We start from the raw sequence: 22051 nt of genomic DNA, 5'->3' as shown, positions 1-22051 counted from the left end.
GAGGATAAATAATAAATCATAATTAATATCGCTCTAGTAGCCACAAAACAAACTATACAGCTTTAAGAAAAGCAGTTTTTCAAACAAACAAACAAAAATTACTTTTGTTCTTATAATGTAATAAGGCCTTCTTACCTGAAGAAACGTCTTCACATCAGCAATAATTTCTCTGAAGACAAATCGGTCTTTCTGAACTTCAAACCACCCTGATTTAGTGATTTTAGCTATGACTTGAATTAAAGCTTGGATAACAAACGGAGCCAGCTTGGGTTGTGATGCCACATAATTAAGAATGTAGTTTCCTGTAAAAATAAAAAAATATTGTTTCATCATTTGGACTTTTCAGTAACATATTATGAATCATCTAAAAACAGGCAGTGATGACCCATTCTTTGACAAAAAGTTAATTCCTTTCTCTAAGATATGTACTTGCTCACATAGTCAGTTTTCCTATAAGGCTTATCTGTATAAAGCAAATTTGTTCCAATTCAACTGATATATTAGGAGACAGTATGAGTATAATGCAGATGTCATTTTTGTTTTTGCATAATTTCATTTAGAAAAAAAAAAAACACTAGATGAATATAGAAGACTGCAACCAAGTCAAATAAACCAAGCCATACTCAAAATGCATGTATCGACTAGCTTTCTCAGTTCATCTCGTGTGTTACCAAATTCACTCATCCCTCCTGGTTTCATAATTTTCCACCCTATATCAGATCACCTTCCTTCTACCACTTTGTAATAACTCACAAATTGCAACCCTTTGAAAGCCCACTTTGACAAACTTCAGTCTTCTTCAAGATAAAACCCCATCTTTATTCTACTATTTAGTATTTCTTAGTCATTTAACATGTGTAAACTCTACTATGCCTTTTGACTTCTATCCTTTTTTATGTGTCACTGACAAAATGTTCCAATTTTATTTCTATAACCCCATTTCTTTAATAAGCTCAGTGGTTTTTACTATATGACACTGCACGGCAGTCACTTTTAGGAATACGTATGTCATGTTATAGCAAGACTGACCACACACTATCTGGCTGTTTAAGTGGCAGAAAAAGTACATATAAAACAATGCAATAAAATAAGTATGTAAGTTAAAGAATGTATGAACAGAATAATAAAGCCTAGAATAAAGTTTATACACCAAAATAATAAACAGTGGGTAGCAAATTCCAGCTACGATGGAGGAGTAACTTAGGCAAAAATAGGCCATAAAGTCTAACAGAAAAACAGAAGAAAAAAATGTTATAAAAGGAAAAGATTCCACTTCTTTGGCCTCAAAGGCCAGCATACAATTTGGGAAAAGAGTGAAGAAAAAGTAAATACTTCACTATTTAACTAAAAATAGCTTTAATGGAAACAACTCCAAAATTTGAGAACACTTTCAACAGCTGTTCTTGACAATTATGATGAGAATCGTGACATAAGAAAAAAAAGTTCTCACAACTGGCACATTTCAACCTTAATTTTTATTAACATTAAAATCACACACTTACACAAATTAGATTAAAAGACAGATTTTCCTAGCATTAAACTGTTTCTCCTATGGATTAAAACAATATGGTTCTTTTAAACTTCATTACATATAATTTTTTATTTCCACGACAAAACTTGAGAAAATGATACTGCCATCTGAATATAAAAGAAAATCGATTTATTTACTTCTGTTAGTTTTATTTTTAATATCCTGAAAAATTTTAACCTGGAAGGGACATAAGGAAACCATATGTTAGTAGCAGTAACCACTGGCAAGGTAATTTCAAAAATAATAAAACCAAATGGGAGACAAACCAAGTTTCACATTTAAGGTAGGTACCAACAAGCACCACTCCCAAACACCTTGAGAAAAGATACCAACTAATACGTTTACTATCCAAGGCAAAAAAAAAAAAAATTAAATAGACTCTATTTCTGTTATGTTAGTTGAATGTTTCACATATTCTCATGTTATGCTTATTATTGGAAAAGTCTGTTTGATTTTAAGTAAAAATAAAAGATACGTTTTTCATTATCACCAAGAACTATAGTGAATAACTAACTTGAATGAACTTTTTGGCCAACCCAATACATGATTTATAATAGTATTCCAGTTTAATAAGCAAGTGCCAATGATAACAATCAAGCAAAACAACAGCAATCTCATCAGCAGCAGCCGAAGATAATAAGGAAAAGTCATACCAAGAAGAAAATGAAATGTTCAGAAATACACATGGGAGAATGAAACAAACAGCTGGAAAAATTCCCAGACAAAAGTTAATAGAAAGTTGGAAAGCTATGCACTAGAGGCTCTTTGCATGTCAAATGCCCATATGATAATAACAACAACACTTAGCATTTATGAAACAAGTTAAAATTAAAAGAGCTGAAAAAAGCTTTATGTAGCTCTCACAACAACGTGAAGATATTGCTATTATTATTCTGTTTCTTAGCAAAAAATATGAAAGTCAAAGAGGTGAAACAACTTGTCATAGAGGCCAGGTTGTTCTGGTTTGAGTTTCTGTTTGTTGTTTTCAAATACCAGCCAAATCATATAGACATGTACACCCATGGCTGATTCACGTCAATGCATGGCAAAACCACCACAAAACTGTAAAGTAATTAGACTCCAATTAAAAAAAAAAAAAACAAAACTCTACTAAGTCCAAACTTGTAGTCACACTTTATGATCATTCAGCTGATACTTTCAGTATTACACATTATAGAAATTTAATATGAAATATTTTTGACTGATTAATTGAAGTCAAGTAAAAAATATGCCACAAAGTCTATTAAAAAACACGCAAAAAGATTATAAAAGAAAGGGGAAAGATCAATCTCTTGATACTTTGGACTTTGAGATTCAGAATCTCTTTGGACTTTGGTCCAAAAGGCTAGCATGTTATTTCAGGGAAAAGGTGAAGAGAATATAAATACCTCAATATTAACTCCAAATGCTTTAAGAGAACAATTCCAGATACTGTGAACACAAACATTTGAGCGCAAGAGCTAGCTTAAGAAGTATTTTGAGAGAGAATACACACAGAAAGAAACTATGAAGAGAGGATCAAGATAAGATTTAGGAGGTGAAGAGGTGGGAAAACTGCAACCTTCACACACTGCTGGTAAAAACACGAAATGGTACAGGCACTTTGAACCACAGTAGTGCAGGTTCTTTAAAAGCTAAGAATAAACTTACCTACGACCCAGCAATTGCACTCCCAGGTATCTATTCAAGAGAAATGAAAACATGTCCACACACAAAACGTGTGTCAATGTTCATGGTAGCATTACTCATTGTGGTCAAAAAAGCAAAAACTACCCAAATGTCCATCAAATGGCAAAACGATAACAGGACATCACATATCTATACAAGGGAATATTATTCTATAATTAAAAATGAAATATCAACACATACTACAACATGGATGAACCTCAAAAACATTTTGTTAAGTGAAAGAAGTCAGATGTAAAAAAACTACACATGGTAAGATTTACATGAAATATCCACAAAAGGTGAACGTTATACAGGCAGAAAACATCTTAGAGGTTGGTGGTATGGGAGCAGGACTAACTGTCAATGAGTATGGGCATTTTGGGGGTATGATGGAAATGTTTACACAAATCTGTAAATTTACCAAAAATAAAAAATTGTACACTTAAATCAACTTTATGATATGTAAATTATACTTCAATAAAGCTGTTTGAAGGGAAGTTAGCAAGGAAGAAAAGAGGGAGGTAGGGATTGAATAAAGGAGGGAGAAAGAGGAGAACTGATTGATTTATATAGGTAATTAAACTAAGCTACATTTTTATTTAAGGATTGACCTGGTGGCTCAGATGGTAAAGGACATGTCTGCCAGGCAGGTTCTATCCCCAGGTTGGGAAGATCCCCTGGAGAAGGGAATAGTTACCCACTCCAGTATTATTGCCTGGAGAAACCCACTGACAGAGAAGTCTATGGGGTCGCAAAGAGTCAGACACGAATGAACAACTAACATTTTTGGGGGAGGCTTTCCTGGTGGTTTTGATGGTAAAGAATCTGCCTGCAGTGCAGGAAACTTGGGTTCAATCCCTGGGTCAGGAAGATCCCCTGAGGAAGCGATCACAAAGAGTCAGACATGACTGAGGGACTAATAGTTTTATTTGAAAAGAAGATTAAAAGGATAACATTCCAGGCTAGAGAAAACTAAGAAAACGCACCAAGGCAGAAATAACATGGTTCTGGAAAAATACCTCTGGTACACCTAACAGGCTAATACCAACGAAGACACAAGACTATGAGGATGATCCACCAGTGTCAAGCTCAAGAAACGACTTTGTGGCCAAGCTGAGAAGAAACGGTATTTTAATTGATGAGCAATAGTAAGATATTGTAAATTATACTGATAAAGGCAGAAAATAGTGTCCTGAACACAGAGAACAGGCAATAGAGTTAAACAATGGAAGTCTGGGACCATATCATGAAAGACTGAAAATTTTGGAGCTGATGTAAGAAAGGCAATGTGACTTTGAGGCAACCTTCACATTTTCCATTTTAACTGACATGCCAATTATTCTACTACACATGTCAGACCGGTCATAACATTCCAATCTACTTGAGGGAGCAGGAGTAGTTAAGTCAAACCAAGAAACTCATAAAGGAAACACATCATTTGTTGCTTGAAACTGTGTTACAGGTTTCTACTTTTCTCTTTTTTCCAAATTTCTTTTGAGTACACTCATTCTTAATAAGTACACTTTTAAGTATCCACTTAAAAAATATAAGTGAAAGAAACAATTTGAATAGGCCCATATCTATTAAATTGAGTCAATAATTAATAACCTTCCAAAACAGAAAACACCAGGCCTGGATGGGTTCACTGATGAATTCTACCAAATATTTAAGAAAGAAATTCTACTAATTCTCTACAATCTCTTCCAGGACAAAAAGAAGCAGAGGGAATTCCTTCTAACTCATTCTATAAGGCCAACATTACCTTAATACCAAAAGTAGACAAAAACAAGACAAGAAAACTTATAGTTGAGCAAAATATCTCTTATCAATATAGAAACAAAAATCCTCAACAAATTACTGGCAAAGCAATTCAACAATGCATAAAAAGAGTTTTATAATAACAACCAAGTGGCATGTATCCTAGGTATGCAAGCATTGTTCAACATCTGAAAATCAATTAATGTAATCCATCATATCAATGGGCTAAAGAAGGAATAGCACATGATCATAATAGATATAAAAAAAGATTTAAAAAAAATCCAACAGACATTCATGACAAAAAAAAAAAAACTTTCAGCAAACAGGAGGAACAGAGGGGGAACTTTCTCAACTTCATAAAGAACATTTATAGAAAAAAAACACAGCTAATGAATAAAATGAAAGAACTAAATAAATGAAGAAATATCCCATGTTCATGAATAGGAAGACTCAATGCTGTCAAGATGTCAGTTCTTCCCAAACTGATCTATAGATTCAATTGCAATTCCAATAAAAATCCAAGCAATTTGGATATTGACAAATTGATTCTAATGTTTATATAAGAGGCAAAAGACCCAGAAGAGCCAACACAATACTAAAGGAGAAAAACAAATGGAGGTCTGACACTACCTAACTTTAAGACTTATTTTTATAAAGCTACAGTAATCAAGACTGTGTGGTACTTGTGAAAGAACAAATAGATCAATAGAGCAGAAGAGAGAACCCAGAAATAGACCCACATACATTCAACTGATCTTTGACAAAGGAGCAAAGGTGATAAAATGGAGTAAAGAGAGTCTTTTCAACAAATGGTAGCAGAAATGGACCTCCACATGTGAAAAAAAAAAATCTAAACACAAAATCTTCACTTTTCACAAAAATTAATTAAAAATGGATCACAACTCTAAACATAAAATGCAAAACTATACAAACTCCTAAAAGATAAAAGGAATAAAATATAGGTGACCTTAGGTTTAGTGATGACATTTTACAAATAACATTAAAAAATAATTGATAATGTGGACTTCATTAAAATTAAAAGCTTCTGACCAAAGGAATGAGAAGACAACCCACAAACTGGGGGGAAATCTTTGCAAAAGACCTGATAAAGGACTATTTACAAGAAAGAAAAACACCGATACGGTATACTAACGCATATATATGGAATTTAGAAAGATGGTAACAATAACCCTGTGTACGAGACAGCAAAAGAGACACTGATGTATAGATCAGTCTTATGGACTCTGTGGGAGAGGGAGAGGGTGGGGAGATTTGGGAGAATGGCATTGAAACATGTATAATATCATGTATCAAACGAGTCACCAGTCCAGGTTCGATGCACGATACTGGATGCTTGGGGCTGGTGCACTGGGACAACCCAGAGGGAGGGTATGGGGAGGGAGGAGGGAGGAGGGTTCAGGATGGGGAACACAGGTATACCTGTGGCGGATTCATTTTGATATTTGGCAAAACTAATACAATACCTGTGGCGGATTCATTTTGATATTTGGCAAAACTAATACAATTATGTAAAGTTTAAAAATAAAATAAAATTAAAAACAAAAAAAAAAAAAAATAAATAAATTAAATTAAATTAAAAAAAAAATACACAAGGAACTCTTAAAACTCAACAATAAGAAAGCAACCTGACTTAAAAATAAGCAAAAGATTTAGACACCTCATCAAAGAAAATATACAGATGACAAATAAGCATATGAAAAGACATTCAACATGACATTTTATTAGCAAGCCATATAAGAATGGTCAAAATCCACAACACTGAAAACGCCGAATGTAGCAAGTATGTGGGAGCATGGAATTCTCACCACTAATAAGAATGTAAAACTGGTACAGCCCCTTTGGAAGGCAGTTTGGTGATTTCTTATAAATCTAAACATACTCTTATCATACATACAATCCAGCACTCTTCTTAGTATTTACCCAAATGAGGTGAGAACTTATATATACACAAAAACCTGCTTTATAGCAGCTTTATTCATAATTGCCAAAACTTGGAAGAAATCAAGGTGTACTTCAACAGGTGAACTGATAAACTGTGGTAGGTGAGCAGATAATCCATGGTGCATTCAGACAATGACATGTCAGTCAATATTAAAAAGAAATGATCTACTAAGCCATGAGAAAACATGGAGAACCTTAAATGCATATTAATAAGTAAAAGATGCCAATCTGAAAAGGTTACACACATAATTTCAACTATATGACATTCTAAAAAGGCAAAACTACGGAAAGAATAAAATCAGTGGTTGCCAGGAGTTAGAAGGAAGGGAGAGATGAATAGTTGGAACACAGGCGTTTTAGGGTAGTAAAATACTATATATAATACAGTAATAGAGGCTATGTGTCATTTACATATTTATCCAACCCCACAGACGATACAACACCAACAATGAACTCTAATGTAAACTACGGAATTTGGGTGATAATGATGTATCAATGTAGGTTATAGCAGCTGTAACGAAGGTACCCACTCTGGTGCAGGATGCTAATAATGGTGGATGCTAATACTGAGGGAGGCTATACAGGTACAGGACCAAAGAGGTATACAGGAATTCTTTGTACTTTTTGCTCAATTTTTCTGTGAAGCTAACAGTGCTCCAAAAGAAAGTCTACCTAAAATATGTTTGTGTATGTGTATAAAGTTAAACAAAATCACGTTATGACAGGTTTATAACATTTGACTTATTTTTTAAATTGCAGATTTCTCTTTTGCTTTCTTAAACACACAACTCCATGAGAGAATGGATAAATTCTCTAGACAGTCTTCAGCCCATAGGTTTTTGGGTAGATGTTCTTTATCAAGTTGAAGAAGTTCCCCTCTGTTCTTAGGTACTTAAAGAGAAATATCAAACATATAAGACAAATGATGAATCATTGTGGGATTTGATCATTCAAAAACTGAGCTTAAAAGAACCATCATACATAATACTATAATTTTTCTGTTACACAAACATGAACTATGTGAACCTTGAGGCTAGAGAGTAGAATGAGTCAACAGTCTACTTCCAATATGAAAAAGATAACCAAAAAAAAAAAACCCCATACCTCAACTATTAGAGCTTTGTCCATACAAAAAACAAACACACACTTAAAATCTTTTTAATATCTTACCTTTGAAAAACATATTGGTATATCATAGAATCAATTTTCCAACTACACTAAGTTTCAAGCACTGTTCTCCCTAAACACATTATTTCCCTAGTAAGAAGGAAACGTCTTTCAATTTTATATGCATCCCACATGATTTTGATACAGTATTCTGAGAATAGAGAGTAGGCTTTTCCCATCATCTAGTTGTATATGAAGTTAAGACAATCGCTAAGAGCATGGACTCCACACAAACTGTGTAAGTTTGAATCAGCTCTATTTCTTCTAGCTGTGTGATCTTGGGTACATTATAGAGCCTATCAAATGAAATTTCCTCATTTATAAAATGAGGATAACAATAGTGCACATCTCAGAAGTTTGGTAAATAAAACGAGATAGTGCAAATCTTAGTATATGGTACAGACGATTGATCCCCATCCTTTGTCACCAGGGACCAGTTTCATGGAAGACAATTTTTCCACGGTGTGCTGGTGGTGAGAGGGATGGTTCAGGCAGTAATCCAAGTGGGGAGCAGCAGGTGAAGCTTTGCTTGCCTGTCTGCCATTCACCTCCTGCTGTGTGACTGGGTTCCTAACAGGTTGAGAATCAGTGCGGATCTGCAATCCAGGGCTTTGGGGCCCCTGGCACAGACAATAAAATGCTACTTCTTATTATTTATTATCAAACTAAACAGATGCTTTTTTGATGACACATTTTTGTATTACACATCATCATTTATCACCACATGTGTAAAGGAGACTTGACTACTCATCTTTAAAAATGACAGAATAACTTGCAAGTCTGTTAACAGTTGAGTATATTTAAAAGAAGTTATTTTTAAAGTGCAATATGATTTTAAAAAGCATAATAAACCACTTACTGATATCTATTCTCTGTTCAACTGGCAAAGGACTGACTCGGCTAACAAGTTTTGAAAGACAAGTTGCTGCAAGGAGTTGAGCATAGGATGTCTGTAAAGAAATATATTTTATTTATTATTATCATATACTATGATAGGAACTTTTCCTAAGCATATTGGTTATTTTTATGGTTTTCCAAATTGGCAGATCTACAAGAGATAAAATATACACAGACATACATACACACACAAACAAAAAATCCCTCATAAGGGTAGCTGAGGAAGCCTTTGCAAACAGCAAGCAGTTTAGAGGGGAAAAAAAAAGATAATGAGCAAGTTCAAACAAAATACACTTATCATGTCTACACAGTACTGCATAATCTGGCCTCTGATTATCTCTTCAAATTCATCTGGTTCTTCTCTTCACTATCCTCTGTCCAGAACAACCCTCTTACAGTTCCTTTCAACGTCTTTCCTATCCTGACCTCTCCCCTCCTTCAGATCCATATTGGCTGTATTCACTCTGGCCACCAACTGCGTGCACTCAAGCTTTCAAAAGCCTGTTCAGTTATTCACTATACCCGCAGCAATCTCTTGTAAAGACAGTCCTTTCTTTTTTATTCTCTAGACCAGAGGTCAGCAAACTAAGCCCTGTGGATCAAATCCTGTCTGTTCTTGCAAGGCCCATGAGCTATGAATGGTTTTTACTATTTTAAACAGTTGGCAAAAAATAAAAATAATAATATTCACACTATTTTGTGACATATGAAAATTACATGACATCTAAATTTCAATCCATAAACAAAATTCAATAGAACATAGCCACACTCACTCATGTACATATTGTCTATGTCTGCTTTCAGACTATGACAGCAGAGTCAAATATGCGGGAGTGTATGTGCCATATAAAACAGTATATGGCACTCGTTGCCTTCTACTGCTGCTCAATGCACTATAAACTTCTATGATGTACTTACTAACTCTCACAAAATATAAAGTACCATGAGTATCAGCACGACATGACATGTACCTTTTATTATTACCAGCACATATCTGTCATGTCAAAACAAGAAAAGATAGGAGTAGACTTCAAATGTCTAACTTTTAAGGCACAGCGAAATGTGGATTATTTTGTTATTGAATTAGAGAGCAAAGCAATGTGCTTTTTATGCAATGGGACTATAGCTGTCCTAAAAGAATACAATATATGCTGACAATATCAGACTGGGTACTCCTGCCAATATTCCTAACTCACAGGGAATCAAGTCAGAAAAAGGAGAAAATTTTAAACAGAATATATATAACACTGAAATTTCTCCACAAAAAAATAAAGACTACAACCAAAGTTAGGTTTTGAAATGGCTTGTTAGCCAAGTAAGAAAAGCCACTTACCGTCAAAGAGTTAATTAAATCACCATTATTTTCAGTAGCCAAAGTTACATATGCAGAAAAAATGAATTTCAGACTACTTGCCTTTCAATGAGAATAAGGCCCGGACAGTTGAAAACAACAGAGCAACATCAAAATTCAATTTCAAACCAGGTGAAAGATTTGGAGGCTCTCCTTAGCTCTTTATGAGTTAACAGATGTTATCAACATGTGCAGCTCATACTGTTACCAATATGATCTGCTTATTCCAGAACCCAATGCTAAGTTTGAAGGGACTAAAGAATTAACCTTCATGAAGACTCTGCATGAAACTACTGGGCAGAATATTTTCAAAGAAGCTGAGAAAATACTAATTTGTACAACCTAAAGTGGTTGCTAAAATGTGTCACAACCAGTGGTAAAAATATATGGAACAGAAAAGGCTTAGTTGGACAAATTTACAAAGCTTGTAAAAACGTAAGCGTCTAGAGTCTGGTTATTCATCTTATTGTCATTGGCAGATATTTTGTAGTAAAGACTTAGCAGCAGCAGCAGTAAAGATTTGAATCTATCATGTGTTAATGAATCAATGGTAGTAACAGCGGATTTAACTCACTTTCATGAATTCATCTTCAGTTCTGACAATTTCTATAGGAAACAGAAGCTTAAAATTCTGACTTGCCCTACATACAGTAGTTGAGTAGCCTGGCAGTGGTGAAGTCTTACTGCAATTTTTTTTTTTTGGGCTCAGGACTAAGACTGAAAATTTTCTGAATGAGAAGAACCATCTTAATCCACTACTGTTAAACATTAAATGGCTTTTGCAATTAGTTTTCGCTGCAAACTTGATAAAAGTCTCTTAATGAATTCAACCTAACATTACAAAATTGTATAAAAGGCAAATAGTGCTTAGTACTAATATGAAACTTAAAATGCAAGAGTCATTCTAATAACAACTAACACTGATTAAATCACAAATAATATCAAGCTGTTTTATACACTTTCCACACTGTCAAATGTTAAAACAAGTAGCCAAATCTCTATTCCTGAGTATATTTTCTGAGTTCAAACTATGTTTGAAACAGCACATTTTTCAGGCCTTGATATAAGTGCAAAGCAAATTTCAAAATCCATTTAACTGAGCAATTCAGGCACCTTCACCTAACCTTCAACTGCAAGTGATTAACTTAGAATATAATCACATCCTAAAAGGCAAATATCAAGAGAAATTTTAATGCAGTTTTATACATGCCATCTAAGTGATGAATATGCTTAATTAAAATCATATGCTCATAAAGTGATATCAATACTTGGCAGTATCTATCTGTGTGAAAAGACATTTTTAAAGATGAAATTTGTAAAATCTCTTTACAAATAAGTATTAACATATGAACATTTAAAATCAATGCTAATGACAGGAAATATCAACTCTGAACATCAATTAAGCAAAATGTTATGGCTAAAAGAATAATTCAATTCTTTTCATCAGTAGACTTATACTACAAAAAACTGTACTCAATTATAATTATTTTAAATTTCATCAATAAAACTTCACGGAAATTTTTTTCTCTCTTCTGATAGGCATATTTACAAAACATCCTTGATTTTTCATCTTGGTCCACAAAGACTAAAATATTTACAATCTGGCCCTTTACAGAAAAAGTCTGCTTTTTTCCAACCTCTGCTCTACAACCTCTTACTATAGTGCTTATCATATCACTCCACAGCTCTTTATTTAAATATCTATGCCTTCTCAGATAAACTATGAGTTACTTTAATGCATGTGGATAAAGCAAGTAGGTAGTACAATGCCTGCTTTTACAATTAAATATTTGCTAAATGATGCTGAATGAATGGATATGAAACTGCATAATACAGGAAGACAAGAAGTAATCAGCATTCCTCTGAATCATTCTTTCACATTTCAGAGTTAATTACAATCTGCTTCTTCCACCTAGACTTTTTTTAATTCCAACTTTTTAAAATACAACTTTTACCACTGATAGAAGACTTAAAAGGGGACCAAGAGGAATCAAGCAAGTATTTCGATTCATGCTATTTCTACCTCCTGGGATCTTTCTTAAATATTCTTTCTAGGCATTCCAATTCTTTGACAGTCAAATAAACCATAGTAAAAAGACATGTAGTAATACCTATCAGTTAACCGACACTGCTAACCTACATGCATTGATTAACACTGACATATACCTACCGATCTTTCATTGTTAATTGCTATTATCAAATACTTACTGTTCCTTGTTCTAATAAAAGTTGACACTTGCTGAGACATTCTGGGCTGTCAATAAGTTCCAGGAGTGCTTTCTCAGCCTCTATTCTTTGTGTAAGATCAGTCCCTATGTAGAGATGAGTACACAATGCTTCCAATTCAGCCAAACTCTTGAGAAGAAAAAAAATTAGCATTTTACTTAAGTGGGAAAAAAATAAGACAAATATGTTAATCACAGGAAATAAGAGATGCAAATATCATGCATGTACTCATCAAGTCAATAAATGCTTACTGAGTTACTTCTACTTACTAGGGGTTACAGTGTTGAAAAAAAGGCAAATCTCCTAGCTCTAAATTATTTAAATTTAAATTGATTGTTCTGTGATGGAAAAGAAGTACAGAGGGGGACTTGCCTAATTCAAGGAGTTTAAGAAGGCATGCTTAAAGTGGTAATATCTACAGTGACCAGAAAGGACCAGTCATATGAAACAGAAAACAGTCCAGAAAAAGAAAACAGCATTTCCTGGGGTCCAGAAGAGAGAGTAATCATCTCAAGGCACTGAAAGATCAGTATGACTGGTAAATGGACAGCAAGGAGGAGATGCCAAATGAAGGTAAAGAGATGGGTGAGGGGAACTACCAGGTACAAGCTGCAGACATTATGTCAATTTACATTATTTTTCAGACTGTAACAATTTCAATGGCTCCATCTATATAAAAAAGATATAAATACACACTGGTGTGGGTCTTCTAAACTAATGACTCATTGAGCTGCAGGTGAACCCTGGCATGATTCTCAGGAACTATGACTTAACCCCATGTTACTTATAGCCAGCTATCATGTTGCAGATTCTATGTTACAGATACAAGGAATAATTCATTGTGCTTAGCATCAGAAAGAACACAAATAACAAATATTGGCAAAAATGTGGAGAAAAGGGAGGCCTCATACACTGTTGGTGGTAAAGTAGTGTAGCCACTTTGGTAACAGTAGGGAGGTTCCTCAAAAAACTAAAATAGAACCATATGACCCAGCAAAAACCAGGATACATATCCAAAAAACCTATAAACACTAATTTGAAAAGCTACATGAACCGCAATGTTCACAGCATGATTTACAACTGCCAAGATATGGAATAAACTTAAGTGTTCACGAACAGAAGAATGAATCAAGAAGATGTGGTACACACACAAACACATGCATCAGTTCAGCCACTCTGTTATGTCCGACTCCTTGCGACCCCATGGACTGCAGCGCTCCAGGCTTCCCTGTCCATCACCAAATCCTGGAGCTTGCTCAAACTCATGTCCATTGAGTTGGTGATGCCATGTAACCATCTTATTCTCTGTTGTCCTGTTCTCCTCCCGCCTTCAATCTTTCCCAGTGTCAGGGTCTTTTCCAATGAGTCAGTTCTTTGCATCAGGTGGCCAAAGTATTGGAGTTTCAGCTTCAACATCAGTCCTTCCAATGAATATTCAGGATTGATTTCCTTTAGGATCGACTGGTTGGATCTCCTTGAAGTTCAACTCTCAAGTCTTCTCCAACACCACAGTTCAAAAGGCATCAATCCTTCAGCACTCAGCTTTCTTTATAGTCAAACTCTTACTTCCATACATGACTACTGGAAGAGCCATAGCTTCGACTAGATGGACCTTGGTTGGCAAAGTAATGTCTCTGCTTTTTAATGTGCTGTCTAGGTTGATCATAACTTTCCTTCCAAGGAGTAAGCGTCTTTTAATTTCATGGCTGAAGTTACCATCTGCAGTGATTTTTGGAGCCCGCCAAAATAAACACTGTCACTGTTTCCACTGTTTCCCCATCTATTTGCCATAAAGTGATGAGACCAGAAGCCATGATCTTAGTTTTCTGAATGCTGAGTTTTAAGTCAGATTTCTCATTCTCCTTTTTCACCTTCATCAAGAGGCTCTTTAGTTCTTCGCTTTCTGCCGTAAGGGTGGTATCATCTGCATATCTGAGGTTATTGATACTTGTCCCGGAAAATTGATTCCAGCTTGTGCTTCATCCAGCCCAGCATTTTGCATGATGCACTCTGCATAGAAGTTAAATAAGCAGGGTGACAACATACAGCCTTGACATATCCTTTGCTGATTTGGAACCAGTCTGTTGTTCCATGTCCAGTTCTGTTGCTTCTTGACCTGCATATAGATTTCTTAGGAGGCAGGTCAGGTGCTCTGGTATTCCCATCTCTTTAAGAACTTTCCAGTTTGTTGTGATCCACAGAGTCAAAGGCGTTGGCATAGTCAATAAAGCAGAAGTAGATGTTTTTTTGGAACTCTTGCTTTTTTGATGATCCAAAGTATGTTGGCAATTTGATCTCTGGTTCCTCTGCCTTTTCTAAATCCAGTTTGAAGATCTGGAAGTTTACGGTTCACATACTGTTGAAGCCTGGCTTGGAGAATTTTGAGCATTGCTTTGCTAGCGTGTGAGATGAGTGCAATCATGCGGTAGTTTGAGCATTCTTTGGCATTGCCTTTCTTTGAGATTGGAATGAAAACTGACCTTTTCCAGTCCTGGCCACTGCTGAGTTTTCCAAATTTGCTGGCATATTGAGTGCAGCGTTTTCACAGCATCATCTTTTAGGATTTGAAATAGCTCAGCTGGAATTCCATCACCTACACTAGTTTTGGTCATAGTGATGCTTCCTAAGGCCCACTTGACTTTGCATTCCAAAATGTCTGGCTCCTGGTGAGTGAATATACCATTGTGATTATCTGGGTCATAAAGATCTTTTTTGTACAGTTCTTCTGTGTATTCTTGCCACCTCTTTAATATCTTCTGCTTCTGTTAGGTCCATACCGTTTTGGTCCTTTATTGTGTGTATCTTTCCATGAAATGTTCCCTTGGTATCTCTAATTTTCTTGAAGAGATCTCTAGTCTTTCCATTCTATTGTTTTCTTCTACTTCTTTGCACTGATCACCAAGGAAGGCTTTCTTATCTCTCCCTGCTAATCTCTGGAACTCTGCATTCAAATGGGTATACCTTTCCTTTTCTCTTTTGCCTTTAGCTTCTCCTCTTTTCTCAGCTATTTGTAAGGCCTCCTCAGACAACCATTTTGCCTTTTTGCATTTCTTTTTCTTGGGGATGGTCTTGAACCTCTGTCCATAGTTCTTCAGGCACTCTGTCTATCAGATCTAATCCCTGGAATTTGTCACTTCTACTGTATAATCGTATGGGATTTGATTTAGATCGTACCTGTATGGTCTAGTGGTTTTCCCTACTTCCTTGAAGTCTGAATTTTGCAATAAGGAGTTCATGATCTGAGCCATAGTCAGCTCCTGGTCTTGTTTTTGCTGACTGTATAGGGCTTCTCCATCTTTGGCTACAAAGAATATAATCATTCTGATTCTGATTTTGACCATCTGGTGATATCCATGTGTAGTCTTCTCTTGTGTTGTTGGAAGAGGGTGTTTGCTATGACCAGTGCATTCTCTTGGCAAAACTCTATTAGTCTTTGCCCTGCTTCATGTTGTACTCCAAAGCCAAATTTGCCTGTTATTCCAGGTATCTCTATCTTTTGCATTCCAGTTCCCTATAACTAAGAAGACAACCTTTTGGGGTGTTAGTTCTAGGTCTTGCAGGTCTTCACAGAACCATTCAACTTCAGATTCTTCAGCATTACTGACTGGGATACAGACTCGGATTACTGTGATATTGAATGGTTTGCCTTGGAAACGAACAGAGATCATTCTGTCATTTTTGAGACTGCATCCAAGTACTGTATTTCAGACTCTTTTGTTGACTATGAGGGCTACTCCATTTCTCCTAAGGGATTCTTGCCCACAGTAGTAGATATAATGGTCATCTGAGTTAAATTTGCCCATTCCAGTCCACTTCAGTTCACTCATTCCTAAAATGTCGATGTTACTCTTGCCATCATCTTCTGTTTGACTTCCAATTTACCATGATTCATGGACCTAACATTCCAGGTTCCTATGTAATATTGTTCTTTACAGCATCAGACTTTACTTCCATCACCAGTCACATCCACAACTGGGCGCTGTTTTTGCTTTGGCTCCATCTCTCCATTCTTTCTGGAATTATTTTTCTACTCTTCTCCAGGAGCATACTGGGCACCTACTGACCTGGGGACCATCTTTCAGTGGCATATCATTTTGACTTTTCATACTGTTCATGGGATTCTCAAGGCAAGAATACTAAAGTGGTTTGCCATACCAACAGAATATCTCAACCACAAAAAAGAATGAAACTGTGCCATTTACAGCAACATGGATGGACCTGGAAGCTGCTCAGTCGTGTCCGACTCTTTGCGACCCCATGGACTATACAGTCCCTGGAATTCCCAGGCCAGAATACTGGAGTGGGTAGCCTTTCCCTTCTCCATGGGATCTTCCTAACCCAGGGATTGAACCCAAGTCTCCCACATTGCAGGCAGATTCTTTACCAGCTGAGCTACAAAGGAAGCCCAAGAACACTGGAGTCAGTAGCCTATTCCCTCTCCAGCAGATCTTCCCAACCCAGGAATCGAACTGGGTCTCCTGCATTACCGGATTCTTTTACCAAATTGGGGGGCATTATGCTAAGTGAAATTAGTCAGAGGAGAGGAAGACAAATAGTGAATGATATCACTTATATATGCAGAATCTAAAAAACACAACAAACTAGTTAATATAACAAAAAAGAAACAGATTCACAGATACAGAAAACAAACTTGTGGTTACCTGTGGAGGGAATGTGGAAAGAGGCAATACAGGGCTTGGGGAGCGGGAGGCACAAACTACCAGGTGTAAGACAGGCTACGACATACTGTAAAACAGAGGCAATACCGGCAACATTTTGTGGTGACTTTAACCTTTAAAAACTGTATAAAAATATAGGTGGAGGATAAACAAGTACATTTTAAAAATAAAAAAAGAACAATTCATTCTGTAATCATTCATTTATAAATATAATCTCATCAGAAGATACAGGATACATGGATAAAATCTGAAAGAAAACTTTTTAAATGAGTTTGGTATTCCTCTCAGCTGTAGAGAATTTTTGCTAAAGGCATCTTACTAAAACTACTTCAGTTTGAACTTAGAGAATTATTCTTTGGAGGTCAAGAAAAATTGGCACAGATTTTAATGTCAGGTAGGCATATCAAAGTAATGGGATATTCAAAAGTAATGCCATTTTTTTATGCTTTCTGGCCTGAATTCATATGTAGCAGTTTATAGCTACACTAGTCTAAGCATTCTCTCAGATGCATATACCTTTGCCAAAGAACAGAAGAGGGCTACAGAGGATGAGAAAGTTGAATAGCGTCACCAACTCAGTGAACATGAATTTGAGCAAACTCGAGAGATGGTGAAGAACAGAGAAGCCTGGCGCACTGCAGTCCATGGGGTCACGGAGTCAGACACAACTAACTGTAACTTAGTGACTAAACAACAACAAATAGGAATACATAAGAAACACTGAAAGGAAACCTCCTCTAACTCCCTTTATTCTTTACAGTTCTCGCTCCTTGTTTTTTTACAGCATTTTCCACTTCTTTATACAGGCCAGAGCACAACATCCCAGACTAGAGAATTTTTTGCTATAGTGAAAATAAAAGTACAAAAGAAAGGTTTCAAAAGGATAATTAAGATAAAGGACCTCAAATGAACCACATTTTAAACATTTCCTCTACCTGGATTGTCCCAACAAGCCCTAATAGTGCTACTACATACTGTTTATAACATTAAAATGTGTAGAAAACGTATGGTTCATGAATACATATGAATTCTCATGTTTCCTCCAAGGGTAAGAAACAAAAATGAAAAGAGCTACCACTTTCCCTCTTGTGACTCATGATCAACCTCAGAAGTATTTTCCTTCATCTAATAAATTTAAAGGGCTGAATTTTCGAGCTGATAATGCCCAGAATAATTTAATGATAAACTGATCCTGCTATCATGCATTCAACTATACATCAATAGGTCTAGACTCCGATGAAGTAGACTCTGAGTGTAAAAAAGTGAAGCCAGAAATAGTGACAAAATCTAACTACTGAAAAACAAAAGGCAGCAATAACTGAGACTAATAATAGCATATACCTTATAGGTTTGCTGGGAGGATTAAATGAGCTAGGGCCACATAACTTCTAGCACACTTTACACCCTATAAAGATTAGTTGTTTATTACTAGTATTACCTAATAATAGTATTGTAATGGATGGAACTGTATCCTCCTAAAAGATATATCCAAGTCCTAACCCCCAATACCTTTGAAATATTTGGGAATAAAGTCTTTGTAAATCCTTAAATTAAGGATGGAGGGATGAGATCAAACCGAGGGATTTAGGGCAGGCTCTAAATCCAGTCATTCATAAAAGAGACAGGGACATTTGAGGTGCAGAGACACAAGTAAATAGGTCTCAGGAAGGATGAGGCAAAGACTGGGGTGATATATCTACAAGCCAAGGACCACCAAGAACTGCAAGCAGCTATCAGAACTTAGGGGCAAAGTATGGAACAGTTTCTCCCTCAAGAGCTCCAAGAAGAGACCAATCCTGTCAACACATTAATTTCAGACTTCTGGCTTCCATACCTATAAAAGAAAAAAATTTCATTTTTTTAACTCACCCAGTTTGTGGTAATTTGTCATAACAGCCCCAGGAAACATAAACATTAATATTAATCAATTCAAGAATATCTAAGTAAATATAGAAAAGTTCTGGAATTTTGTCCTTTTTGCTATATTGATTTAGAGAACTCCAACACAGGCTTGTTTACATCAACAATGTTATCAATGACCCTTTTTTCCCAAATGCCTTTCAAATTATTAACCACTGAAGGGCAGTGCAAGATATAAAGGTAAAGATTTGAACTATCTCCTAAGACTGAAACAAAGGGCAAAAAAAAAAATCAAGTTATTCTTTCTCTGTAATGATAACAATTAAATGCCTGGCAAATGAAATCATTTTTAGAGAAAAAGATACATACACAAAAATCCTTACCCTGTTGGAAAAGCATTATGTGAACATTTCATAGAGTTAAACTCATAATGTGATGATCGCTGAGCGACTAAGCAATCTTCTGATTAGCATTTGATTTCACAGGGATTCTGTCTATAGAGACTTTACTTTTCACGGTGAACTGATAAACTGCATCTTAGTTTTATAGTGATGTCTGAGAATATGGTTAACATAAGCATGCCTCAGAGAAATGGATCCCTTCTAAATGTGTTGACAAATTGGGTTTGAGTTATTAAATTTTCTACTGGGCTTCGTATCAACATTAGAAGCCCATACAAATAAATAACAAGTAGCACTGGACATCACCTAACTCCCATAGATTTACTATCAAGCATTCAAGGACAGTACCCAATTTCCATAGCCTAGGAGACAATGATATAATCCTGCCTACAGTCTAAATAAGGATCTTCAAGTTATTCTGGACTGATTTCTGCCCTTTGTACCTGACATACAATTAACCCCTAGATGATGCAACTTCTTTCTATACAGTAACTCTCATCGTGTATCCATCAAGAGGTAAAAGAAGCAAGACCAAAAAAAGAGTATATATTGTATGATTCTATAGTAAAAGAAAGCAGATCAGTGGTTTCAGGCTGGGGAGGGAGCAGAATGGGAAGATAGGGAAGGATAGGGAAGCAGCAAGGGGGGATTAAGCAAGGGGGATATAAGGAAACTTGGGGAGTGATAGATATGTTCATTATCTTAATTTCAGTGATGGTTTCACAGTTATAAACTATGTCAAAATTCATCCAATATGTGTGGTTTATTATTTGTCAATTAAACTTCAAGAAGGAGAAGGAAATGGTATTCTTGCCTGGGAAATCCCATGGACAGAGAAGCCTATGAGTTACAGTCCACGGAGTCACAAAAGAGTTGGACACAACTTAGCCACTAAACAATAACAAGAAAACCTCAAGAAAGCTGAAAAAATGAAGGGTTTTTTCTTTTGTTCTAGAGAAAAATGTTCCCTCATAATGAAACAATAAATTGATGAACTACAAAAATCCCACCTCAATTAAATTTAAATTCTTTTCAATTACTTCCCTGTATCTTTCCTGCCTTCTGGAATTAAACCTCTTAACTGCCATTAATAAAGTGCCTTTATCTTACAATTACTCATTTCCCACAAACTCTTTGTTTTTTCCTCCCTTTATTAACTTTTCCTAAGCACCCGAAGGTTTATTTCTGGGCCTCTTAGAACTTCTCCTTCTACAATGAATTGGGTCATATTTGTTTTAGTGCTTTACAGTTTACAAAAGTATTTCCATCTTCTATTTTTTAAACGAATCCAAAAAGTAGACTCCTGTAAATTACATATTTTAGCATATCCATTTTACAGACAAAAAAAAAACAACCCTGAGGCTCAGCAATCAAATACATATGTGTGTGTGTGCGCACGTGTGTGTATATACACACATATAGCTCAAATAGAGCAAATGGTCAATTCTGAGCCACATACAAATCTATAGACCCCAACCACACGTTGTCTCAACACCCTGGACTGGTTGGATCTCCTTGCAGTCCAAGGGACTCTCAAGAGTCTTCTCCAACACCACAGTTCAAAAGCATCAATTCTTTGGCACTCAGCTTTCTTTATAGTTCAACTCTCACATCCATACATGACAACTGGAAAAACCATAGCCTTGACGAGACGGGCCTTTGTCGGCAAAGTAATGTCTCTGCTTTTTAATATGCTGTCTAGGTTGGTCATAGTGTCTTTTAATTCCTTCCAAGGAGTAAGCATCTTTTAATTTCATGGCTGCAGTCACCATCTGCAGTGGCCACAGGACTGGAAAAGGTCAGTTTTCATTCCAATCCCAAAGAAAGGCAATGCCAAAGACTGCTCAAACTACCCCACAATTGCACTCATCTCACATGCCAGTAAAGTAATGCTCAAAATTCTCCAAGCCAGGCTTCAGCAATATGTGAACCATGAACTTCCAGATGTTCAAGCTGGTTTTAGAAAAAGCAGAGGTACCAGAGATCAAATTGCCAACACCCGCTGGATCATCGAAAAAGCAAAAACAGAAAAACATCTATTTCTGCTTTACTGACTATGCCAAAGCCTTTGACTGTGTTGATCACAACAAACTGTGGAAAATTCTTAAAGAGATGGGAATACCAGTCCACCTGACCTGCCTCTTGAGAAATCTGTATGCAGGTCAGGAAGCAACAGTGAGAACTGGACATGGAATAACAGACTGGTTCCAAATAGGAAAAGGAGTACCTCAAGGCTGTATATTGTCACCCAGCTTATTTAACGTATATGCAGAGCACATCATGAGAAACACTGAGCCGGAAGAAGCACAAGCTGGAATCGAGATTGCCAGGAGAAATCCCAATAACCTCAGATATGCAGATGACACCACCCTTATGGCAGCAAGTGAAGAAGAACTAAAGAGCCTCTTGATGAAAGTGAAAGAGAAAAGTGAAAAAGCTGGCTTAAAGCTCAACATTCAGAAAACTAAGATCATGGTATCTGGTCCCACCACTTCATGGCAAATAGATGGGGAAACAGTGGAAACAGAGGCTGACCTTTTACTTTAGTCAT

General features: G+C 36.1%; 1 protein-coding gene across 6 annotated transcripts in view; it reads right to left on the bottom strand.

Annotated features, from left to right (window-relative positions):
• RANBP17 (RAN binding protein 17) overlaps nt 1-22051 on the bottom strand; it is a 369878-nt gene that overhangs the window by 342970 nt on the left and 4857 nt on the right. For 5 of the 6 annotated variants that reach the window (XM_070357405.1, XM_070357402.1, XM_070357403.1 and 2 more), the window contains exons 2-4: nt 12543-12689; nt 8946-9036; nt 136-302 (exon numbers count right to left, since the gene is read on the bottom strand). In XM_070357405.1, coding sequence (XP_070213506.1) covers nt 136-302; nt 8946-9036; nt 12543-12689 — 405 coding nt within the window. The remainder of the gene's footprint in view (nt 1-135; nt 303-8945; nt 9037-12542; nt 12690-22051) is intronic. The other variant, XM_070357406.1, reaches the window with a different exon arrangement.

The sequence above is a fragment of the Bos mutus genome, chromosome 20 (assembly GCF_027580195.1).
Source record: "Bos mutus isolate GX-2022 chromosome 20, NWIPB_WYAK_1.1, whole genome shotgun sequence".
In the NCBI taxonomy this organism is placed as follows: domain Eukaryota; kingdom Metazoa; phylum Chordata; class Mammalia; order Artiodactyla; family Bovidae; genus Bos; species Bos mutus.
The sequence above is the reverse complement of the archived record's forward strand: the minus strand, read 5'-3'. Positions and strand labels throughout refer to the sequence as shown.